The sequence below is a fragment of the Ascaphus truei genome, chromosome 14, assembly GCF_040206685.1.
Source record: "Ascaphus truei isolate aAscTru1 chromosome 14, aAscTru1.hap1, whole genome shotgun sequence".
NCBI lineage: Eukaryota > Metazoa > Chordata > Amphibia > Anura > Ascaphidae > Ascaphus > Ascaphus truei.
In genome coordinates this window covers 1,758,102-1,784,359 of record NC_134496.1, presented here as the reverse complement: position 1 = coordinate 1,784,359, position 26,258 = coordinate 1,758,102, and the positions used below count along the sequence as shown (strand labels likewise).

At 44.3% G+C, this 26,258-nt stretch overlaps 1 protein-coding gene across 5 annotated transcripts in view; it reads right to left on the bottom strand.

The window, feature by feature from the left end:
• YEATS2 (YEATS domain containing 2) overlaps positions 1 to 26,258 on the bottom strand; it is a 157,848-nt gene that overhangs the window by 100,929 nt on the left and 30,661 nt on the right. For 4 of the 5 annotated variants that reach the window (XM_075569488.1, XM_075569490.1, XM_075569489.1 and 1 more), the window contains exons 8-11: positions 22,764 to 22,875; positions 20,716 to 20,760; positions 19,664 to 19,820; positions 9,397 to 9,621 (exon numbers count right to left, since the gene is read on the bottom strand). In XM_075569488.1, the coding sequence (XP_075425603.1) occupies positions 9,397 to 9,621; positions 19,664 to 19,820; positions 20,716 to 20,760; positions 22,764 to 22,875 (539 nt within the window). The remainder of the gene's footprint in view (positions 1 to 9,396; positions 9,622 to 19,663; positions 19,821 to 20,715; positions 20,761 to 22,763; positions 22,876 to 26,258) is intronic. The other variant, XM_075569491.1, reaches the window with a different exon arrangement.

The window sequence follows — 26,258 nt, the reverse complement described above, 5'->3', positions numbered from 1 at the left end:
TTGTGTATATTGCTGCATATTAATATAACTATATATTGTGTACAGTAGATCTATCTCATTGTATACTATTTTTATTGCAAATGATGTGCTGTGCTTGTGGCCTACTGCACTGTAACTTACCGGATTGTTGTTTTTCTGTACATTGTAGGGAGACAACTCTCCTGGTCAACAAAATAAGTGAAGAGAATGATGAGAAGAGTGCATTAAGGGTCAAATACACTCTGCAGCAAAATCACAATCTCACTGTATCTGAAACCAGCATAAATAAGATGAGACGCAGAATTGGATGGAAATATGGACGTGTGAGGTTAGTACTGGACAGTACAGGAGGTAAAAGTGTTGTTTAAGAAACTGTACTGTACCTCTAAAATTATTTATTCCTTGTCATTACAGAGCGTACCCTATGATAAGGCACGTTAACAAAATCAAGAGAGTGGTCCAGGCCCAGGCATGGACCGACAGTGGAGAAACTTTCCAGGATTGGATCTTCACTGACGAGTCTACTGTATCGCTGGAGAGATTTGCCACCTTTGCATTCCACAAAAAAGGTCGCATATCTATGAAGCCGCGTCCAAAACACCCAGTGAAGATGCATGTGTGGGATGCCATCTCTAGGCGTGGACCAGGATGCATCGTCATCTTTGAAGGTACAGTAAAATGTATATCACACGCTTTTGCCTTACGCACTGTACTGTACTAGTGTGCAGTTTTTTGAGCACTTTTCTTTTCTTGCTATAAGAATCATGAATAAAGCTTTCTTCCAAGACAAAATTGTGCCTGAGATTGTGGAATACATCACACGTGAGTTCCCGGATGGTCACTGTTTCTACCAGGACAACGGTCCGAAGCACACCGCGTCAACAACGCATATCCTTGAGCGCGGTATCAACTGGGTGAAGACGCCAGTGGAGTAAGTGCGGTAACCGTGTCTCATTTTTCCCACTGTTTTTACTGTGTACTGTATCTCTTAAACTAATTGTCCTTTTTTCCCCCTCCAATGTCAGATCGCCAGACTTCAATCCTATCGAAATGGTCTGGCATCAGCTGAAGGACCATATCCGAAAAGTCGTGAAACCCTCCAAAAAGGATGAGTTGGCGCAAGGCATACTGAGTTTTTGGAACGATGTACTCACCGTGGAACGATGCAATAAATATATTGACCATATTGCGACTGTGTTGCCCATTGTGATCACGCGTAATGGGCAAGCATCAGGAAGGTAGTATGTATAGTACTGTACTGTACTGTAGTATTGCAAGTACAGTATGATACAGGTAAGTATGGCACAGATTTTTTCTTTCCTAGTAGTCAGAGTATACAGTAGTTCCAGTATAGACTAGTTTGACAGTACTAACTGCATACTGTAGTCCAATATGGAGTAGCTAAACAGTACACAATGCCATAATACAGTATGCACCTACAGTAAAGTAACTGCTCAATTGTTTTCTTTCCAGAGAGAGCAGCACCAGCCATCTGGTTACAAAGTATTTAACAGTAGTCATAGTATACAGTAGTTCCAGTATAGACTAGTTTGACAGTACTACACAGCACACAATGCCATAATACAGTATGCACATAACTGCACTAATTTTTAGTTTTCTTGTATTTTCTGAAAAAAGGGATGGACTGGGGGAGAGAGGGGGTTATCGTGTAAAGTCTGTGAACTGTTTGTACAGTTAAGTGTACAGTATCTAAACTGCAGTCATGATGTACACAAAACCTCTCCTCTCTCAATGAACTACTGTACTGTACACAGAATGAGGAAGATAAAGACGGAAAAAAATATATTACTATATATACATATAATTATATATTATTAATTAATATTATTATCAATGTGCATTATTCATGATTATCCACCGGCCCTCAATTTCCATCTGACTGAAGAACTTAATAAAGACTGCATTTTGTATTATTCATGATTATTTTTATATTTGTTTTTTTTGTTCCTGATAAAATAAAATAAATATTTATTTACATTCATGATAATCATAATCACTGACAACAACCCCCCCCCCCACCTACATCAAAGAAAAAATGACAAAAAGTGGTAATTTACTGCATCAACAACATGAATCAGATAATGGTTTTTTTAACTCTCAATTTTCACAGTGCTGTGCAAATCAGATTTACATATCAAATTCGAAAAGGGATTTTCAAAAGCGTTACCGTAAACAAAGCCTCAAAAGGGTTGGGGGGAGGGGTGAGTCATGCGCAGTAATCATCAGCTAGCTCCCATCCCAAAGAGGATTACAGTACACGCAGGCGCATAGAGAGGTGATGCTCGGCTAGGGACGGATTAAAAACACAATGGCAAGCTTCAGAAACTGAATGACTCTGTAGAGGTGTCTGTCGATAAGAGTTTCAAATCCTTGATCGAGCCTTGTGTGTGTGCGTGGGGGAGGGGGGTACAGGGTACAGCTGCATGAAGGATTGGCTCTACTGCAGTTCAAAGAAATGGCATTTTTTCAAAAGGCAGGTCAACATAATAATTTGATCCCTACACTCCCAAATACAGCACTGTACATAAAAAGCACACAAATCATCCATGTGCAGTCAAACGCACAGTGTCGCAGTCAAAAGCTACAGCACAGATTGAATATCAAGATGGTTTATGCAGGCTTGTGGAGAAAATAAAAATAAAAAATGAGAAAAATATATATATATATTTTTTTTTTTGGTCACTCACTCTTGAACTTCGCAAGCAAGCAGCGGTGAATTTACAGGCCCATGCGCAGTAATCATCAGCTATCAAGCAGGAATGTGATTGAAACCAGAAAGACACACATTCAAAGGAATGGTGTGGGAGAGGTGTACTGTACTGTAGATAAGAAGTTGAAATACTGCAGTGCAGTAAATTATCCTGTGTGCGCGCAGGGGCGAGCGAGGGGAGAGTGCTGTACTGTATATGCTGAAATGTGATACTGTTACAGCACACACCTATGCGTTTCAACAATTTTCAAATGAGACATACAGCACTGCAAATGCATGTATAAATATGCAAATTTACAATTACTGCGCGCGCACATGCAGACTGTGTACTGACATAGGTTGAACTGCTAAAGTATTAGACTTCCAAGACAACAGCTCGCGAACGCTCCCCTGAGTTTTTAGACGGTATTGCAGTATTGCAGACAGCGATAATAAAATGCTAATATTACGAGCGCTAAAATACCGCAATACACTTCGGACAAAAAAAAAAAACCCGTATCTGCCCGCGGTTATCAAAGTTGCGCCGATTCGGCCGCACTAGGATAAAGGCGGCCGCCACTGTACACATTAAATGGGGATAAATTGGGGGAATCCTTGATGGAGAAGGATTTAGGAGTGCTTGTAGACAGCAGGCTTAGCAATAGTGCAAAAGCAAACAAGATCTTATCTTGCATTAAACGGGCAATGGATGGAAGGGAAGTAAACATAATTATGCCCCTTTACAAAGCACTAGTAAGACCACACCTTGAATATGGAGTACAATTATGGGCGCCACTCCTTAGAAAAGACATTATGGAACTAGAGAGAGAGTGCTGAGAAGAGCCACCAAATTAATAAAGGGGATGGACAATCTATCTTATGAGGAGAAGCAAGCTAAAATAGATTTATTTACATTAGAAAAGAGGCGTCTAAGAGGGGATATGATACTTATGTATAAATATATTCGGGGACAGTACAAGGAGCTTTCAAATGAACTATTCATCCCAAGGGCAGTACAAAGGACTCGGCGGCATCCCTTTAGGTTGGAGGAAAGGAGATTTCACCAGCAACAAAGTAAAGGGTTCTTTACAGTGTGGGCAGTTACAATGTGGAATTCATTACCCATGGAGACTGATGGCAGATACAATAAATTTGTTCAAAAAAAGTTGGACATCTTTTTAGAAAGGAAAGGTATACAGGAATATACCAAATAAGTATATATGGGAAGGATGTTGATCCAGGAATTAATTCGATTGCCAATTCTTGGAGTCAGGAAGGAATTTATGTTTCCCCTTATGAGGTATCATTAGATGATAGGACACTGGGTTTTTTGGTTTGCCTTCCTCTGGATCAATAAGTATTATTATTATTATTGAAGTATTTTAACTTTATACTATTTACCATATATGTTTTGTCAATTGGACAGAGCATTGGGCACCCCTGTCTTTTGTTGGATCAATAAGTAAGTATAGATATAGGATAAAGTATCTGTTGTCTAAATTTAGCATAGGTTGAACTTGATGGACCTACGTCTTTTTTCAACCTCATCTACTATGTAACTTGTTAGATGAAATCCACCCGTCAGATTCAGCTGGGCTCCTCACCAAAGATACTACTGCTGGGCTCAACCAGAAAAGACACCTCTTTGCATCCGATGTATATACTGGACTAAATAAGCTCAGCTGGGTTCCCAGAGGAAATATTAGATAAGGAAAGAGAAGAGTGTACGAATGTACAAACAATTTATTGAACTATAAAACACATAAAAGATATATCCGCCAGGGTAACAGTGCGCACGTCAACCGTATGCTGCAACTCTCATTAGCCTCTCGAGAAAGCGTCCTGCGTTCTTCTTTCCAGGTCTCTCGACATACACAGGATTCCACCGGCACACTGGGGGTTATTAGCGGTTCAAAGCGACGTCCCGCGTCCTTCTCCGGCGGTGCCTCCATGCACCCGGATCACTTCCGTGTCACGTAAGAATTCAACTCATGTCTCACGAGATTTCCGTAGGAAAGTCAGTCTAACGGCACCAATGATTGCGAGTCCTCCAGGGAGCTATTCACACGGACTCCACATCCTCACCCTACTAGTTTCGCCTGTCGGCTTCGTCAGGGGCATGTGTTGGATCTGCCCCCCCTACCCTATTTATACCCATTCAGAGTCGGGCACCGTACACCAAGGAGCCAGAGCGGTTTCTGACACGCAGAGTCTCCTCAAAACTAGTAGGGTGAGGATGTGGAGTCCGTGTGAATAGCTCCCTGGAGGACTCGCAATCGTTGGTGCCGTTAAACTGACTTTCCTACGGAAATCTCGTGAGACACGAGTTGAATTCTTACGTGACACGGAAGTGATCCGGGTGCATGGAGGCACCGCCGGAGAAGGACATGGGACGTCACTTTGAACCGCTAAGGACCCCAGTGTGCCGGAGGAATCCTGTGTATGTCGAGAGACCTGGAAAGAAGAACGCAGGACGCTTTCTCGAGAGGCTAATGAGAGTTGCAGCATACGGTTGACGTGCGCACTGTTACCCTGTCAGATATATCTTCTATGTGTTTTATAGTTCAATAAATTGTTTGTACATTCGTACACTCTTCTCTTTCCTTATATAATATTTCCCCTGGGAGCCCAGCTGAGCCTATTTGGTCCAGTATAGACATCGGATGCAAAGAGGAGTCTTTTCTGGTTGAGCCCAGCAGTGGTATCTCTGATGAGCCCAGCTGAATCTGACGGAGTGGATTTCATCTAACAAGTGAAACAGCTAAGACCATACGATCTTGCCTGTATTCATCTGTTGTCTTGAAAGTGCAGTCATTTGCAGCAGGACTTTGCCTTTATATCACACAGAGTACACTATGTTCTGTTTTTCCCACCTCTCCTGTGCGCTCTAGGTCCTTTTTTTGTGCACCTGAAAACAAATTTAAACAATAATGTTGGTTCACGAAATCTAAGGCCATGGTTCCCAAATGACAATCGCTATAGAATACCAAAAAAACACAAAGTTGGTGCTACATCTCAGAAAAGTGACTGCACACACAAATGTGAAAAACATATAGCAAATGTGCTTATTTAAAGTGATAATGTCGATTTGTTTGAACTTTATTCTTTTGCTATACATTTTTTTTTACCTTTGTAATGTGCAGTCACTCCGAGATGTAGCAGCAACTTCCTGGTTCAGTGATATTCGATAGCCGTAGTAATTTGATAGGTGCTATATGATTTTTGCCCTTGACCGTCTTCTCTCTCATTTATTAATGAACGTATCTGAACCAAAGTTCTCTAAATATGTTCAGCTGTAATTGCCGGTAACCTGCTTCCCATTAGTAAAATAAATATGGCCACCAAATTATCATAGTTCTCATTGGCCAATAAGAAAGCTGCAACGCTACTGTGGCAGCCATCTTTAATTATCCCTTGAAGATTACCAGTAGCTAAAAAGTAAATCTCCTAGGAAACAAAAAAGGTCAAACTAGTGGGTTTCAGATACAGTAAAAAATGTAAATAGTGAAAATAATGGGGGGTTGTTGCTTTAGTATGATGTTATTGGTACTCTAGTTAGAGCATTATAGTATATTTTCGCTCCACGTGTATTGTACTTTTCTAGGTTTTTGCGTGAACCCTTTCCCCTTCCCGTATCCCTATCCTATCTTCCCAGTTTATTTACTAAATCCTTTTTTTTCTTTTTAAAGTGGCAATTCCAGTGTGTTGTTCAACTATTATTTTTTTTTTGAAGCAGGGGGTCCCTGAAGCTGAACCCCATTAATTTCAGCTCTGGGGACCCCCTGCTTCGCGAGATACAGGCATCCGGAGGGGATGCCGGTATCTCAGCAAAGTTTAAAGCTCCCACGTCATGTGGGAAAATAAGAAGCCTCGTTGGATGACGTATCGGCTTACAATTGGCAAGCAGGGCGGAGGAGCTTTGAAACGCCGCCAACACATGATTCCGGCTAGCTGAGCCGGAGTGGCTACCGGCACCCCCTACGGAGGTATCTCCGGAGGCAGGGGTCCTCCAGAGCTGAAATTAATGGGGTACGAGTCCGAGGATCACCTGCTCGAACTGATGTTTATTAGTATTTTTTTTTTAAGAGCAGCGCTTGGATTGCCTCTTTAGATTGAAGAGTTAAATAAAATAAACACAGGGCCAACACGTGATTAGAGACCCCCAACATTTCTGGTACGAATCCTTTAGAACAAGGGGACATCAGTTTAAATGAATGTACCATAAGGTTTCCCCACCATTCATAGTCAGGTTCTTTCTAATGCAGCGTACGTTGGACTTCTAATTCACGTAACAATGAAGGTGCCTTGACCGATTGTGTTGCATTAGATGTACAATTAGAACTATCATATATTTATTTTTTATTTCTCTATACTTTGTTATGGTGTGCACTTTTTGCCTTAGTCCCATCCAGCTCGACACTTTTTCAGTTACGGTATATGCCACTTTCAAATAAATCTGCTTTACAAATATGGGGCAAAAAAAACCAGTCTAAAGTATGTACAGTGGAGAGAAAATGTTTGTGAACCCCAATGATAACTATGTAAATTCCATAGTTTTTCCCATGATAACCTTAGTGAATCAAAACCAGTCTTTTCTTAAATATCCAATAGGGTTTATATCAAGGTCTCAAACTTAGTCCTCAAGGGCCACAAACAGGCCAGGTTTTAAGGATATCCCTGCTTCAGCACAGGTGGCTCAATCAGTGCTGAAGCAGGGATATCCATAAAAGCTGGCCTGTTAGTAGCCCTTGAGGACAGAGTGAGACACGTGGTTTATATGAAATAATTCAATGTCTTTTGAACAAAATGATGTACGAAATAGACAATGAGTAATTAAGAGTCATGGTATGTGCAAAAGGAAGTGAAACGCTGGTTTTAAAGGGGATCATTAGAATCAGGTGTTTAAATAATTAGGTATATCTCCAGGTGTCAGTTTGGGAGGCCCCATCCTATATAAAGATCAAACTTTGTGAGTTTGGTCTTCATCATACAGGTGTGTCGAAACACGTCATGCCACAATCAAAATAAATCTCTGAGGACCTCAGAAAAGCAGTTATTGCTGCTCATCAGTCTATAAAGGGTTACAAAACCATTTCTAAGGATTTTGGACTGCACCAATCCAGTGTCAGACTCTACCCAGGAACCCAGGAGCGGTTGTCCTACCAAAATCTCTCCAAGAACAAACCAGCAAATCACCCAGAAAGTCACAAAGAACCCCAGAGTATCACCCAAGGAGCTGCAGGCCACTCTCGCATTGCCTAATGTGAGTGTCATGACTCAACTATCTGAAAAACGCTGAACAAGAATGGTGTTCATAGAAAGCTTGCCAGGAGGAAAACATTGCTCTATAAAAAGAACATTTCAATTATAATTTCTGCCCGTCTGAAATTTGCCAAAGACCACATAGACGAGCAACAAGACTTCTGGAACATTTTCTCTGTCCCCAAAAGATAGAACTTTTTGGGGAAAACGAGACACTGCGTTCGAACAGAAGAACCTCACACCAACCGTCAAGCATTACGGTAGGAGGTGGGATGGTTTGGGGCTGCTTTGCTGCCTCAGAACCTGGACAGCTTGCCATCATTGACACAACCATGAATTCTGCATTGTCATGAGATTCTAGAGGAGAATGTCAGGCCATCCGTCCGTCCGTGAGCTGAAGCGAAAGTGGGTCATGCAGCAAGACAATGATTCTAAACATACAAGCAGATCTACAAAATAATGGCTGCAGAATAAGAAATTCCGCATTTTAGAATGGCCAAGTCAAAGTCCAGACCTAAACCAATGGTTGAAATAGGAAACACACAGTTGAAGAAATTGCAGCTCAAGGGGGCACCACCAGGTACTGAATATAAAGGGTCACATACTTTCTCGCACATGGATATTGAATGGGGTTTTTTGTTTGCCTTCCTCTGGATCAATAAGTAAGTATAGATATAGGATAGAGTATCTGTTGTCTAAATTTAGCATAGGTTGAACTTGATGGACGTACATCTTTTCAACCTCATCTACTATATAACTATGTAACTATGTAACTATGTAACTATGTAACTATGAATGTCGACTCATTTGTGGATAAATAAATGTTGATAAAATATCATGTTTTGGTGTCAATTGTTTGATCAGGTTATCTTTATCTATTATTAGGACTTAGATTAAGATCTAATAACATTTTAGGTTTGAAATATGAAAAAATCCTAAGGGGTTCACAATCTTTTTCTTGCCACTGCACATATTGAGCTATTTGTTACAGTTTTCATCACTGGCTAATTACGGGCTCATAACCAACTGAGGAAAGAGTGCAGCAGCAGTTCTAACATTAGTGATCACGATGGGGCTATATACAGTCCTGTATATAATACTGCAAGAAGAAAAAGGATTTTGCATTAAGTCTACTGGGCATCAGGATTGTAAAACCCCAGAGAAGGTCAAGACAAACTGAAAGAAGGTTCATCAGGACACACGCTTTAAAAACACACACATGTGCACGCACGCACGCACACACGAACACACACTTTGCAGGCCCTGCTGGCAGTACAAGAATTTGCCATTTACAGCTGCCAATCCCAACTGTCAGCAACTGATGCTTTTTAATTACACTGTACAAATTCCTTAACATGTATACATATACACTGATGCACCCGCTAACACACCAATCTATATACTGATATACATAGATTTGCTACACGCACAAACTGAAGCTGTACCTGAGACGATCTTACAACTCATGGTGATTGGCTGGAATGATTTCCCAGGTGACGCTGCTAAACCGGACGCCTGGCCCTGGGGTACAATCTTGCAGCTGGCAGTGATGGGCTGGAAAGCCGTGTTGCCGTGAGTCCCAAATGTGAATTTCTGAGTCATTTTGGTCGGTGTCCGCTCCAGTGACGAGGGGTGAGTGTAAAATGTAGTCTCAGGAGCAGCAGCAAAACCTAAATCAGAAAGTTTGAGAGAAGACACCGGATTAGCTCAAATCTACTAACTTTTAAAATAAACTTTGTTTGCTGGCATGCTCTGTGATTTTTGCTGTGACATGCTCTGTGATTTTTGCTGTGACATGCTCTGTGATTTTTGCTGTGACATGCTCTGTGATTTTTGCTGTGACATGCTCTGTGATTTTTGCTGTGACATGCTCTGTGATTTTTGCTGTGACATGCTCTGTGATTTTTGCTGTGACATGCTCTGTGATATTTGCTGTGACATGCTCTGTGATTTTTGCTGTGACATGCTCTGTGATTTTTGCTGTGACATGCTCTGTGATTTTTGCTGTGACATGCTCTGTGATTTTTGCTGTGACATGCTCTGTGATTTTTGCTGTGACATGCTCTGTGATTTTTGCTGTGACATGCTCTGTGATTTTTGCTGTGACATGCTCTGTGATTTTTGCTGTGACATGCTCTGTGATTTTTGCTGTGACATGCTCTGTGATTTTTGCTGTGACATGCTCTGTGATTTTTGCTGTGACATGCTCTGTGATTTTTGCTGGCATGCTCTGTGATTTTTGCTGGCATGCTCTGTGATTTTTGCTGGCATGCTCTGTGATTTTTGCTGGCATGCGCTGTGATTTTTGCTGGCATGCTCTGTGATTTTTGCTGGCATGCTCTGTTGAACTATGCAGATATCTCTGTGTAACTGGCAGCAAATAGAAATACCACTTGTGGGTACATTTGATCTCTCAGACAGGTCTGCAACCCTGTCTTTCCCCATTATCTCTTAGCATAAAATACTTCCACTGCAGCCAGGGATTATGGTATGCAAATGTGTCCGGTTATACCCACTACCACTACAGCTTTTTCAGCACATTCTGGGTTAAACAAGTGCAGAGCCAGTAACCAGCCTCACACTGATGAGACCCACAAGGTCCAAATAGCTGTCTGTGAGTAGGTTACTGGCTCTGCACTTCTTTAACCCAGGCTGTGCTGTACAGGCTGTGTAATACGGCAGACATACATTTAAAGGGGTCAATGTTAAAATGGATATGAAGCAAAAAGTGACACTGAGTGCTCATTTGCATGTATTTACCCAGAATGCAGTGGAATCATTGAAAGCCAAGAGATAATGGGGACAAACAGGGTTGCAGACCTGTCCAAGACATGTAAATGTACTCCGTACGGTGGAGGTATTTGTATTTGTGGTACTCAGTACGGTGGAGGTATTTGTATTTGTGGTAATCAGTACGGTGGAGGTATTTGTATTTGTGGTAATCAGTACGGTGGAGGTATTTGTATTTGTTGTACTCAGTACGGTGGAGGTATTTGTTGTACTCAGTACGGTGGAGGTATTTGTATTTGTTGTACTCAGTACGGTGGAGGTATTTGTATTTGTTGTACTCAGTACGGTGGAGGTATTTGTATTTGTTGTACTCAGTACGGTGGAGGTATTTGTATTTGTTGTACTCAGTACGGTGGAGGTATTTGTATTTGTTGTACTCGGTACGGTGGAGGTATTTGTATTTGTTGTACTCGGTACGGTGGAGGTATTTGTATTTGCTGTACTCGGTACGGTGGAGGTATTTGTATTTGCTGTACTCGGTACGGTGGAGGTATTTGTATTTGTTGTACTCGGTACGGTGGAGGTATTTGTATTTGTGGTACTCAGTACGGTGGAGGTATTTGTATTTGTTGTACTCAGTACGGTGGAGGTATTTGTATTTGTTGTACTCAGTACGGTGGAGGTATTTGTATTTGTTGTACTCAGTACGGTGGAGGTATTTGTTGTACTCAGTACGGTGGAGGTATTTGTTGTACTCAGTACGGTGGAGGTATTTGTTGTACTCAGTACGGTGGAGGTATTTGTTGTACTCAGTACGGTGGAGGTATTTGTTGTACTCAGTACGGTGGAGGTATTTGTTGTACTCAGTACGGTGGAGGTATTTGTTGTACTCAGTACGGTGGAGGTATTTGTATTTGTTGTACTCAGTACGGTGGAGGTATTTGCTGTACTCAGTACGGTGGAGGTATTTGTTGTACTCAGTACGGTGGAGGTATTTGTTGTACTCAGTACGGTGGAGGTATTTGTTGTACTCAGTACGGTGGAGGTATTTGTATTTGTTGTACTCAGTACGGTGGAGGTATTTGTTGTACTCAGTACGGTGGAGGTATTTGTTGTACTCAGTACGGTGGAGGTATTTGTATTTGTTGTACTCAGTACGGTGGAGGTATTTGTATTTGTTGTACTCAGTACGGTGGAGGTATTTGTATTTGTTGTACTCAGTACGGTGGAGGTATTTGTATTTGTTGTACTCAGTACGGTGGAGGTATTTGTATTTGTTGTACTCAGTACGGTGGAGGTATTTGTCCCTTTTTACTCACCATAGAATGTAGAATTGTAACCCCTTTTACGAGTGCATCTCTTATCTCTCAGAAGGTAGAAGGAAGGAGGTATGCAAGGTTAAGAAAAGCGCAAAACCCTCATAGTATAGTATTGAAAATATTTAGTGGTATCAAAAAGGGTAAGATGGTGTATTATGCAGTTAAAAGCATTTAAGTATAAAAACAATAAGCCTGGATATCAGAATCGGTCCCCGCTCCAATATCCAACCTCGGGAGGGTGATGGTGGGAGACAGGCAGACTTAAGTCACCGCTGGTGTGACCCTCTGTCAGGCGCAGAAAGTCCCGCTTTCAGTGGAGCCGGCTCTCGCGGCAATAGTAAAGCCAAACTTTGGCAAGGACACCAGGTGGGGAGATAATCACCGTAGTGGACGAGCAGCCATCTGAACGGGTAGCGGCTCCGGCACAGATTAACAACAGTCAGAATAGCAGGAGTGTCTAAGCCACTTAACCGACCCCAGCAGGTAAGCACGGTCAGGTAGTCACCTGTGTGAAGGGCGTGCCAGTGAAGCACCAAAGCGCTCGCGTAGGACGTCACCCCCAACAGGAGGAAAGAGCGGTCCACAAGGAACAATGTCGCAAAATTGCAGTACAAATGTATTAGCTTTCGGCTTATGATTGCTGCGAGAGTCTTCTCCACTGACACTGGGACTTTCTGCACCGAGCCGAGTGACACCAGCGGTGATTTCACGTCTGCCTGACTCACACCGTCATCGTCACGAGGTTGGACATTGGAGCGAGGACCGATTCTGATATCCAGGCTTGTTGGGGTTTTTTTTTGTTTTTTTTTATCTAAATGCATTTAATTGCTTTCTTTTTTGTACGTGTATTCCCTCCCCCCCATTCCACCCCTTTTAAGAACACAAAATATTTTCTATACTATGAGGGTTTTGCGCTTTTCTTTTTTTCCCCCTTATTCTTGGATTGTGATTTCCGAGCCATCTAATTGATCAGCAGCATACCCCCAATCACAAGGAAAGTTCTTTGTGTCCTGTTATTAATCATTATTCACTTAACACACGGTTGTCATTTCCACCAGTGGACTTTCAGTAGTTTTACTTATAATATTCACTTTATTGCACCTCACTTAGAAAATGGAGTGCACTTATTTTCCAACATGAGGTAGAGAGACATTTATTAAGTGGTGCATCTTCATAACCTCATTCAGGCACCAGGTGTCTAAGGCCTCGGATATGGTGAAGGGAAGAGCGCTGACGCTCATGCTCTCCTGCTCAAGCAGGAGCTTTTTTGTGTCCCTGCATGAGCGTCAGCGAGCGCTCGTGTGCCGGTTGGGATGCGGGGCTAGCGCACCACGTCACGGTGCCGACGTCACGGACTGCCATTGGCTTTTGGCAGTCACGTGACCGGCCCTGCGCTTCCCTCAGCCGGAAAACTTCATTTTCTCTGTCGGCTGCAATTCCACACGCCTCCGCCGTGTAAAGCCGCGCGCTGATAGGGATAATGTTTCCCCTTGGCGCAGCTCAGCACGGTCTTTTTGACCATGTCCAAGGCCTTAAAAGAATAAGATCACTTGGTAAATACAGCCATAAATTTAGTTTCTGATTTGCAATGGGTTTAAAAGAAGAACTTCATTCTCTTTTTACATTTCCTATTAAACTATTTTCCTAATACACAACATAAAAAATACTGAAACAAAGCAACGGCATTAAATTGTAAATATACCTAGTGGGAAAGAGAGAGGGGGAGGGTGCTTCCCCTGCTCAGCTGGATCCGAATGGGATGAAGTAATGAGGCGCTGTGGCTGGGATATGTAACTAACAATATACCAAAAGAAAAAGACCCCAGCTTGAGAAGCTCTGATACCAGGGGAGGAGTATATGAATTAAGTTAAAAATAATATTTCATGTAATCCAAGTTAAAATAAGGTATATATAATGACAAATAAAAAGGCTTAACATGTTGCCTAGTTATGGGTGTATCAGTACATTAGAGACACTTTACATAAGAGGGTATTCCTCAGTGTTTATGAACAACTGATATTAGTCAGAGTTCAGAATACCTATCATAAGCAAACACTGTCGCTGTAATGGTAAAGAGCAATAGGTTCAAAAAGTCAGATTATTGCTCTAATATATAGCTCATTAACCCCTCTTAGTATGGAGGGGGGTGGTAGCAAGATCTGCAGCAAAGTTAAATGATAACTTTGAATAAGTGGACTCACCACTTCAGTTACATCACTAGTGGCTTTCTACTCTCCGCAGTCAGTTATTATATTTAGATGTGTCTAGTGGCAGTAGTGTAACCCAAAATGTGTCATGCAGTTTAATGCTCTCAAGAGGTAAAACCTCTTCAATTAGACTTGTTTGATAATTGCTCCGGTTGGTGGCAATTTAAAAATCAAGGCAATAGTAGTAAAGTCTATTGAGGGTGCTTCAATGGATAATAGGGGGGTTAGAAAACATACCCCCTATGCTTCTAATATAGACCTTATGTTTATCCAGGAGAGCAGCTTTCTGGAGTAGGCCACTTGTAATATCTGCCACAGTAGACTGACTGACTGGACTGACTGGACTGACTGGACTGACTGGACTGACTGGACGACTTTCAGCTCAGTGTTGCAAACTAGGCAGTAGTGCCGGCCCACCCTGGCAACAAGTGGTCAGGCAGGCAGTTGCATACCTCTGCCTCTCTCTTGCTATACTCCCCACACGCACCCTGCTCTGCACAATCATGCACTCTCCAAACAGACTACAAAGACATTAAAAAAACACCAGTCTTGTCCTGAGATTTCCCGATAAAGATTTTTGTAGTACAGGGAATAAACAACTTAAAATTCAGCGAGCAGATCTGAGATCTCTGCTACTGCAGGTTGGCTCCAAATGGAAAGGACAAGCAGTCTCTCTCACACAAGGTCAGTCAGAACCCTGTCCTTCACTGGCTGTCCCCAGCTCTCTGTGGCCATATTATAATATTATTCCATGATTTTATTTTCACTTCAGTATTTAATTTTAGTCAAAGGAAAATAGGCAAAAGGTCATTGAGACTTGCATGAAAAAAATCTGTTAAAAGCACGACAACCAAAGGGTCAGAACACGAGGTGCCATGCACGTGGTGTGTGCGTGTAATTATTATAAGTGTTATTGAAAACATTAACAAGTGTGTCAACACCCTTTATAAACAGCTACGGTGGTTTGTGTTTTTAAATCAATTATGAAGTTTTAAAGCCTTAAACCAATGGCGATACCCTGGGCTTATTTTTTTTTTAAATAGCTCTTTCTCCTTTGACATCCAAGTTATGCCCAATAATCTTCTTTTATCTTTTGAAATACTAAAAACGTCAAAATATATTTCTCTTATGCGCGTCCTTTAAAATGATTTCTGGATTCATGTATTTTAAGAACACACCAGAATAGGATTTATAGCACACCAGAAATGTGTTACCTCGATATACCGCAAATAGAAAAACATGTTCAAGTCCCTTTAGGCTTCGTCCAGGGTGGTGTGAGCGGGCGCACCTGCGCAGCGCTTAGCTGCTTACCGAGCAAGCAAATTTGAATTTGCTGCTCGCAAGCACGTCACATGAGCGGTTCACCGAATGAGAGCGAACCAGCTCCGTGACGTCGTGGCTGTGCCCCCAGGCGAGCGCGCGCTTAGCCGGCCACGAATCGCCCGGCCGATAGTCGAACAAACTTCAAAGTGCTCTATTACCGCATCTTTTTTTTTTTTTTTAACTTTGTTTTTATTGATTTTGTTTTACAAGGTAAAGCATCGGTTATTACACATTGTGGTCCAAACATTTTGTCTGCTGTTGGTGACGCAGCACCTTGTGTCCTACTGCTCTAAGGAAGAACATGGGTAGACATACTGACAAAGACAAAGGGGAAAACAACCCCTAGGGGGAGGGGGGGGAGAGGGGGCGTAATGTCCATAGCGTCTTGACCTGGTTTCGTTCACCCGATTACCGGGTGTCTATTGTGTGTAATGTTAATGGGAATGGCTCCCGCTATCTCTCTGACAGCCCGTCACAGTCCTCTTAGTCCTAGTCAGGGACGACTCCGTCTCATCAGAGGAGAACTCACCTACATCTATCAATGCCATATGGTAGCAAGGTTCACCCCTTGAATATCTGACTGCGCTAGCCAAGGCAGCCATACCTTTTGGAAATTTGGGCCAATGTCGTTAACCAAACTCGTTAACTTTTCCATCTGGCATATAAACCAAATTCGATTGTGAATTTTTTCAATAGAAGGGATCACGTTCTGTTTCCACAACGCTGCGGTCTCGCACCTCATCGCTGTAGCAAAATGAGCTATCAACTTGTTATTTGCTCTGGATACGTCCTTTGTTGGTCTGTTAAGCAGGAACAGCCACGGATCTAGTTTAATTTCGAGGCCCAAAATCCTCTGTAGCCAATCTCTGATTTGTTCCCATAGAGGGGCTATGCGAGGGCAGGACCACAGCATGTGTAACAGATCTCCTCTTTCCCCGCACTGCCTAGGGCAGAGCGGGGAGTATCCTGGGATAAATTTAGCTAATTTGGCCGGCGTGAGGTACCATCTCATTAACACCTTATATGAGTTCTCCTTTAATGTGGTACAGACTGAGCTTCTGCCCGCCACGTTAAAGATCTCCGTCCAGTCATCATCCTCTAATGTTTCCTCAAGATCCGATTCCCATTGGGTCATGAAGCTAAGTTTTTGTCCGTCGTCCCTACCTGAACCTACCACATCTTTGTATAACCTAGATATGAGTCCCTTTGTGTCCGAGCCTCGGGCACAGAGCTTTTCAAAATGTGTTAGTGGTGGTCTAATTGTGTGTTTTGTATAAAATGCTCGGACCTGGAGGTACCTAAAAAATTCTGTGTTAGGGATGTCCTTGTCTGACTTAATTAGTTCAAATGTTTGAATAGTGTTTCTGCCCTCCAGGTCTTTCAGCCTCGTGATCCCCTGACTATTCCATATTCTAAAACTTTTGCTGTCCAGCCCTGGAGCAAAATCTGGATTGCCATATAATGGGGCCATCAATGAATTTCTTGAGGTCAATGAGCATCTAAATTTAGAGGCCTCCCACACCGCTAATGAGTTCAACATAGAGGAAAATGGTTTACGCAACGTGGCTAGACCAGATTTAGGATACCAGATTAAGTTGTGCAGCTCTAGGGGAGCACACATCTCGCTTTCCATTGCCACCCATCTTCTCGAATTTGGGTCTGAGTGCCATTGTACGATTTGGCACAGCTGGGCTGCCTCATAGTAAGCCATCAAGCAGGGCACCGCCAAGCCACCATTCTCCTTAGGTCTTTGCAAAATCTTTGCTTTAATCCGTGGTTTCTTATTTTTCCAAATAAATTTGAAGATCTGTGATTGCATAGCCCTTATATCTGATATTACCACGGGTATCGGGAGAGTCTGAAACAGATATAGTAACCGGGGCAGGAGATTCATTTTGATACTATAGATTCTCCCGATCCATGAGATTCCGTATGAGGACCATTTCTCAAGGTCTGTTCTCAGGGATCGTAAGAGTCTGGGATAATTTGCCTGGTATAGAGATTTGAAATCTTTTGTGATGTTTATTCCGAGGTACCTTATAGCTTTAGGTTGCCAATTAAAATTGAAGTTGAGCTCTATTAATTTCTCTGACTCTTTAGGAATATTCAGGCTAAGAGCTTCTGACTTAGATTGATTAATTTTAAAGCCTAATATGTTGTCATTCTCGAGCCAGATGCTCCAGGCGTCAATCTCTTTAATCCATAAAAAAGATAAAGACCCCTCAAATTGTCAGAGTTACAGGCCGATATCCCTAATAAATTTGGACGTCAAAATTTACGCAAAATTATTGGCCAATAGACTGAGTGCTGTTCTGCCAAGGCTGATTCACAAGGATCAAGTTGGTTTTATTAGAGATAGACAAGCGGCCGACAACACCAGAAGGGTCATAGACATAATTGATTTTATCAATGCCAACAAGATCCCGGGGATAGTGTTAAGCTTAGATGCGGAAAAGGCCTTCGACAGAATAGACTGGACATATCTAGGGGCCACGCTTGGAGCTTTTGGTCTCGGAGAAAAGATCTTAAGGGCAATCAAAGCGTTATATACAAAGCCGACAGCGAAGGTCCTACATCAGGGCTTCTCCTCTGAGCTGTTCAACATCAAAAGTGGTACAAGACAGGGTTGCCCGCTCTCGCCCCTGTTGTTCGCCCTATGCATTGAACCACTAGCGACACAAATTAGAAGAAACAAGGACATCACCGGCATCCAAATTTTGTCACAAACTCACAAAGTAGCGTTATATGCGGATGATGTAATTTTGACCCTCTCAAAACCCCTGATCTCGCTACCCAACCTTTTTGATCTCTTAGACAAATTTAACAACATATCAGGCTTTAAAACTATTTACGCATCTTGTATTTTATTGGTGAATAGTCAGAGTACCCAACGTTTCCGGGTTCAGCCCTGAACTTTTGGTCAGGTAAGTTAACACTCTTACACCAGCGAGATGTAGATACTGTATACACACACACACACACACACACACACACACAAAACTTATGATTCAAATTAAGGTGTGATCAAGAAGGCCGACAACTCCCCACGTTTTTGCTAATGTGATCCAATGCATCCAGTTCACATTGGAGAACATAAGAAAAAAATTAGGAAGGCATTGACTAAAGTTGATCAAATCGTCATGTATTATCCCACAGCCAGGCAGTTTAGGGAGGCTAGACAATGTCTCACAATTCAGGTAACAGATTATAGATACCTATATATAGAGGGTGGTTAACATAAGAGGAAGTTCTCATGAAAGCCTCTACAATAAGTGGGTTTTTAGTTGAGTTTTTAAGATACATTACAGAGCTGGCGTCTGGCAAGTACAGCATTGCAGAGGGGCACGATTGTGCAGAGCAGGGTGCGTATAGAGGAGTATGGCAAGAGATTACAGTTGAGATACAGATGCAGCGGCTGTTATTCGAACAAATCATGGCGCCGTTTTCGTGTGCGCTGCTGTACTCCACGCGGCATTAACGCGGCCAATCACCCCAGGCACACGTGTTTATCGCGGTTGCTTTGTTTGAATTTCATTAATTCGGTTTCGTATCCGTGGCAGAAATTAATGTATTGTAATGTGTACAGTACTGTGCTACTGTGTCAATTTCAGTGTTTAACACTAAAATGCCATTTTCTGCACTCGCCTCTTAAGGCGGGAAGGGGCGGTACTGTTGGAAGAAATCCCGCGCCATGACATGGGTATTCCGAGGTAAACAATGTGTGAAGTGTTCGAATAACGGCTGGTGTGTGTGTAATGTCTGAAAGACAGTAAAAGCAGAATTAAGGAGATGCTGGATTTAGGAATGGGGCATTTCAAGTGAATTTGAGAGATTATCCTAGCCCCAGCATTCAGAATTGCTTGAATGGGGAGTGATGAAGCAGGACCACCCGTGAGTAGGACATTACAGTAGTGATGTATCCTTCCAATAGGCCAACACAGTAAAGGAATTTCAAAATGCTTGGGATAGACAAAAGGCAATCCTAAATATGAACAACCTAGGTGGGACAAGGGTTCCTTATCTGCAGTCTAACTCCGTTTCGATGTAGTCCCTCCCAACCCCCCCCCCCCCCCCGCAGAGAGCTAAAAAGCACAGCTATAAAAACAAAAACATTATGAAAAACTCTTCTTTACCTTTATCCAACGGTTCATGCCCCACTTTGTGCGGAGAGGCAGATTTAACAAGCGCCAGCAAAGGTGTTGAAATATCGGACTGCGTAGATTCGTTAGAAGACTGAGAGTAGAGAAAGTCCTCACCAAAGGAGTGCCTGTGAAGCTCAACTTCCACGACCTGCAGATAAAGAAAGGTCAAGGAAACCCCTTCACTATCAGAGGCCTGGACAACCACATACAGCATGTGTCTCTCACACTCGTGAGGTTATAGCCTTAAAGATTTTATATATATATATATATATATATATATATATATATATATATATTTTTTTTTATATATGCACGTTTTTAAGCTGCTCAATGTGCAAGGGGTTACAAATCGGGAAGGCCCTCTGTGTAGGACTGCACTGGCCATGTCTAAAATGATCTATTTGTAAGACAAAGTAACTACCACCAGCGAGACAGTAACGTCAAAGGCAGAGCAAACCACCGGTATTTGGAACACATTCCCTTTCACTGATGCCACCGATTGCGGACATCAGTAATCAGAACTTCTCCAGACCCATCGTCGGGCTCTCTATTACTTCTTAAACTACCAGACGAATCATTCTGCAGTAAGAATTCTGGGCTGAAGCTCCATTCCCAATACGTCAAGGCGACAGCAAGCTTACATACCCAAGCAAAAGTGTAGGTTCTCTCCAGTACAGTCACCATTACATATAAGATTTTGGTCCAGTCCTGGTTTTCATATTAATCCTGGATCATTAATGGTGACATGGAAAACCAGATCTCGATTCCAGTTCCGTGACATGGAAGCGGGTTGGCCATACTGTATCTCAACTCTTAATTAATGTTGATGATAATTTGGGCTGGGTGCTACAACACCTAAAACGTAACCTCCGTTGTTTCTTCTAGCAAATACAACCGGTTCGGAACATACAATGCTCCATATCGTAAATATAGTCGTATTAATGTTTAAGTATTAACAAACAGAACATCTTTACAACAAAGCCGTATAAAACAAAATTAATTAAATAAATCCTAAAACACAAAAAGAGCATTGCAAATCCTACCGTTTCTGCACCCAGATTCTGCAAACCGGTGTAAGTTCTGTCCAGCTGTGACCAGGAATAGAATATAAATTAGTATGGACAACTTGATGCCACATGTTTGTTTTATGCAAGAAAACCATATGCAGAATAAAAAGAGGAGTGATCAAGAATTACCGATTTGTGGAGGCATCAATCAGATGATGGGAAGAAAAGTGGGACCGTAACGTGGCTTTATCACTAGGTCTGAACCCCTTTATAAAGTCAGAGAAGCCAGAACCCCAATGCTTTGCAGTGCGTTTAACTCCCAAAGGATTTAAAGTGTGATCCCTTCCTGACATATATAGGAGCTGCCATTAAAACAGCAATCCCCTCCCCATATTGGATTTTACTTATTATATATTTCTTATAGAACTAGAACTGGACACAGGCTACTTTTACTTGCTGGGGTTTTTTCCTGGCTATTCAAAGATGAACCCCCTAGGTCGTCCCCTACCCACCACTCCCGGGGATATTGCAGATTCCTATTATAGCCTGTGTACAAAAGCAGATATGGCTGCCAGTTTGATTTCCCAAATTGGAGCAAAAACACCAGAAAATAGAAAGGGAAGTATCTCGGAAACCAGGTGAGTACCGGAAGCGAAAATAGAGCGGTGGCTCAGCAGCGATGACCTCAGATCAATTAAAAACAATAAACAAGAAGGGAGGGGGGGAGGGGGCAGAGGGCCAGGGGAAGAGAGGGAGCAGGGGAGGGGGCATGGAAGAGAGAGGGGGGGAGAGGGGGAGCCGGCGTGGAAGAGAGGGGGGAGAGGGCACATTAATAGAAACCCAATGGCGAGAGACAAAAAAAGTACATTTTTTAGCTTATTTAGCGTGTTTGTATATTCCTTGTGGACTCCAGTGGAGTGGACCTGATTGATTCTTTACGTATGCTGAAGACTACTATTTTTCTTGTCACACGTATTTAATAATGAACATAGAGAGCATAGGCCTCTGCTCAGCCTGTGTAATACTATGTGTCTCGGAGGGGTGCAGATAGAGATAAAGTATATGAACAGAAACAAGCAAAAGTAATCCCATAGAGAAAATGCACTCAATCTCTGAAATAACAGGAATAATGATAAAACTGGAAAGAGATGGGATTCCATCTCCACTAATCAAAATTATAATAAATGTTAATTAATTATATAGAAACAAAAGAAATAGTGATTAAAACCTATAAACTGAGAGCGCTTTAAGACAATTTTAATTTCTGGGTCTGGGATAATTCCCTACTTATGTGTCATTTATTGCATGCTTTAATATACTTTAAGTTAGACTCGAAATAGAGCCAAGTTGTATTTCAAAATGCTGAGTTAGTGTACTGTTGGGGTTAACTTGCTTTGAATGCCAAGCATTCTAAAAACGTGCATATATATTTACAAATCCTTACAAAGTGATAGTGAAGGTCCTATGACAGGTTCAAGTGTGGTAAAGGGGCTACAGGGGAAAAAAATCACTGCACAACAAGAGTACAGCTCCTGTTTCATAGGAAATGTAAACGCTGCAGAAATGCAACATTCAGACCCGCAGTTAGTGTGAAAACGTTGTATATTCAGTATTAAGGCTATATTATTCAGCCTCACTTATAGTGGTTGCCTCATGGGCCCACGTATATTAAGCTGAGTGAGTGATCAAGATATAATAATCTGTAGTTGTTACCGTATATTTGCTTATAGACCAATTGCCACTGTACTGTCTACAAGAGCTAGGGATAGTAGTTACCTCATATCTCTTTCCAGTTTATAATTATTATTCCTATTATTGCAAAACTTATTTAATAAACAGAGGTTTGATTCCAAAGTCGTAGGATCAGGGCAATTAAAAAAAAAAAAAAAAAAAAAAAAAAGAAGGATAGTGGATGAATACTTCTATAATGTAATAGAAGTGCTTAGAAAGATGTTATGTAAAGATACTGACATTATTGGGCGGTATGAAACCTGCAACTGAACACAAGAATGAATGTAACGAGAGGCAGATCCAACGCTTCCGATATTTCCACATGAAAACACAGGACAGCTGTATACAAGTACCTTTAAGCTGTGTATTATATCGATCCTCTTGTTCTGGCTGTCCTCAAAATGAATCTGGACCCTTACAGGAAATTCTCCCCAACCTCGTCGAGTTAAATGAAAAGGAGGCTCACTGAAACAAAGCAGCTCAATTAAACAACGGCTAACAATTTTTATGTGTGCATATTATATGTGGCGTGTTCGTATATATATATATATATATATATATATATATATATATATATTACATGTGTGTGTGTGGATAAGCGCTCCCGTATATATTATATGTGTGCGTGTATATTATTTTTGTGTGCGTATGCATATATATTATATACTAGCTGAGAGACCCGGCGTTGCCCGGGATGTAAATGCGTAATAGGTAGTATTATTTATAAATCGTGGAACAATAGGTGAGTATTTGTTGTAAAGGTTGGATAATAATGTTGAAAAGAAAGATGGAATAAAATGTAATACGATGTTGTTTAAAAATGGTTTGTTGTAAACACACCACAGTACAATGTATATTTTGGTGACATAACAGATGTAAAAATGTGAGGCGTGTGTCCTGCTAGGGTGTGAGGCGGCAGGTGGCGCGTGGGTTGTGAGTGCTGTCTGTGAGTGGGGGTCCTGCTAGGGTGTGAGGCGGCGGGTGGCGCGTGGGTTGTGAGTGCGGTCTGTGAGTGGGGGTCCTGCTAGGGTGTGAGGCGGCAGGTGTCGCGTGGGTTGTGAGTGCTCTCTGTGAGTGGGGGTCCTGCTAGGGTGTGAGGCGGTGGGTCAGTGATGTCGGTGCGTAGGGGCGGGAGGCAGCAGGTGTGTGTGGCGGCAGGTAGGTGTCGAGTGTGGCGGGTGTCTGTTGAGTGAATGCAGCGGCTGTGAGGCGGCGGGTGAAAGGCAGAGGCGGGCGGAGTAAGGGTGGGTGAAAGGCAGAGGCGGGTGGGCGCGAAAGAAGAGGCGGGAAAGCAGGGGTGGGTAGGCGGGAAGGCGGGCAGGAAGGCGAAGGGTGGTGGCAAGGGGGTGGAGGAGGGGGGAGGGTGGGAAGGGGGTGGGAGGGGGGGGAAGGGATGGGAGGGGGGGGGGAAGGGGGTGGGAGGGGGGAGGGAGGGAGGGGGGAGGGAGGGGGGGGAGGGTGGGAGGGGGGGGAAGGGGGGTGGGAGGGAGGAAGGGGGGTGGGGAGGGAGGAAGGGGGGTGGGGAGGGAGGAAGGGGGGTGGGGAGGGAGGAAGGGGGTGGGGAGGGAGGGGGGGAGGGAAAGGGGGGAGGAGGGGGAGGGAAAGGGGAGCGGAGGGGGGGAGGGAAAGGGGAGGGAAAGGGGAGCGGAGGGGGGGGAGGAAAGGGGAGCGGAGGGGGGGAGGAAAGGGGAGCGGAGGGGGGAGGAAAGGGGAGCGGAGGGGGGGAGGAAAGGGGAGCGGGCGGGGGGGGAGAAAGGGGAGTGGGGGGGGGAGAAAGGGGAGTGGGGGGGGGAGAAAGGGGAGTGGGAGAAAGGGGAGTGGGGGGGGGGAGAAAGGGGAGTGGGAGAAAGGGGAGTGGGGGGGGGGAGAAAGGGGAGTGGGAGAAAGGGGAGTGGGAGAAAGGGGAGTGGGGGGGGGAGAAAGGGGAGTGGGGGGGGGAGAAAGGGGAGTGGGGGGGGGGGAGAAAGGGGAGTGGGGGGGGGGGGAGAAAGGGGAGTGGGGGGGGGGGAGAAAGGGGGGGGGGAGAAAGGGGGGGGGGAGAAAGGGGGAGTGGGGAGGGGGAGAAAGGGGAGTGGGGGGGAGAAAGGGGAGTGGGGGGGGAGAAAGAAGAGTGGGGAAGGGGGGGGGGAAGAGGAGTGGGGAAGGGGGGGGAAAGTGGAGTGGGGAAGGGGAGTGGGGGAGGGGGGGAAAGGGGAGTGGGGGGGGGAAAGGGGAGTAGGGGGGGGAAAGGGGAGTGGGGAAGGGGGGGGGAGGAAAGGGGGGGGGGGAAAGGGGAGTGGGGAAGGGGGGGGAGGAAAGGGGAGTGGGGGAGGGGGGGGGAGGAAAGGGGGAGGGGGGGAGGGGGGGGAAAGGGGGAGGGGGGGAGGGGGGGAAAGGGGAGGGGGGGGAGGGGGGGAAAGGGGAGGGGGGGGAGGCGGAGGAGGGGGGGAGAGGGGGGGAGGAGGAGAGGGGGAGTGGGGGGAGGGGGTGGAGAGCAGTGGGCATATGTATTGTCATAATTTATGTATGTGCATGTCCCCCCCCCTTCCGGGCGTCCGTTCCCCCCGCTGGTTCGGCGGGGTGGTCGCTCCCCTCGTTCCCCGTGACTCGCCCCCCCCCCCCCCCCCCCGTTCCCCGTGACTCGCCCCCCCCCCCCGTGACTCGTGCCCCCGTTCCCCGTGACTCGCGGCTCGCCCCCCCCCCCCCCCCTCGTTCCCCGTGACTCGCCCCCCCCCCGTTCCCCGTGACTCGCCCCCCCCTCCCCCGTTCCTCGTGACTCGCGCTCCCCCCCCCCTACCCCCGGCGGCCCGCTTTCCCCCGATGTGCCGCCCCGGGCTGAGTGAGGCGTGTTCAGGCGGCGGCAGGAAGCGCCCTGTGTGGGGCCTGTGTGGGCCTGAGGCGCGAGGCTCCGCGCCTGAAATAGAGAGAGTTACTGGCAGTGCTGTGACTTACCTGAGGGGGAGGTAGCGCCGGGTAGGTAAGGGAGCGGCTGGGGTAGGAGGGCCGCGCTTCCCCTCCGTCTGGAGCCGGTGCAGGGCGGCGCACGTGATGGGGGGGTGTGTGTGTGTGTGTGTGTATCTCAGTGTGTGTGTGTGTATCTCAGTGTGTGTGTATCTTTGTGTGTGTCTCAGTGTCCTGCCTGTGTGTGTGTGTCCTGTCTGTCTGTGTCCTGTCTGTGTATCTCAGTGTGTGTGTGTGTGTGTGTGTGTGTGTGTGTGTGTGTGTGTATCTTTGTGTGTGTCTCCGTCCGTGTGTGTGTGTCCTGTCTGTATATGTGTGTCCTGTCTGTGTATCTCAGTGTGTTGTGTGTGCGTGTGTGTGTATCTGTGTGTCTCAGTGTGTGTGTGTCTTTGTGTGTGTCTCAGTGTCCTGCCTGTGTGTATCTCTGTGTGAGTGTATGTGTGTGTCCGGGCCAATGAGAGGTGTGCGGGGGCGGGCCAAGAGAGCCAATGAGATTGCCGCTAGGGACACAGAGGAGGGACACAGGGAGACACATACAGACCCGGACACATAGGACACTTTCAGAAATATATAGTAGATGTGAGTTTGTGCATATTATATGTGTGCGTGTATATTCTATGTGGCATATGTATATTATATAATACACACGTTACATAGTAGATGAGGATGAGAAAAAATACATACGTCCCATCAAGTTCAACCTATGCTAAATTTAGATAACAGATACTTTATCCTATATCTATACTTCCTTATTGATAGAGAAAGGCAGACCAAAAAAACCCAGTGTCATATCCTCCAATGATATTTTCATTAGGGGGAAAATAAATTGCTTCCTGACTCCTTTCTTTCCTAAAAAGATGTCCAACTTTTTTTGAACAAATCTATTGTATCTGCCATCACAGTCTCCA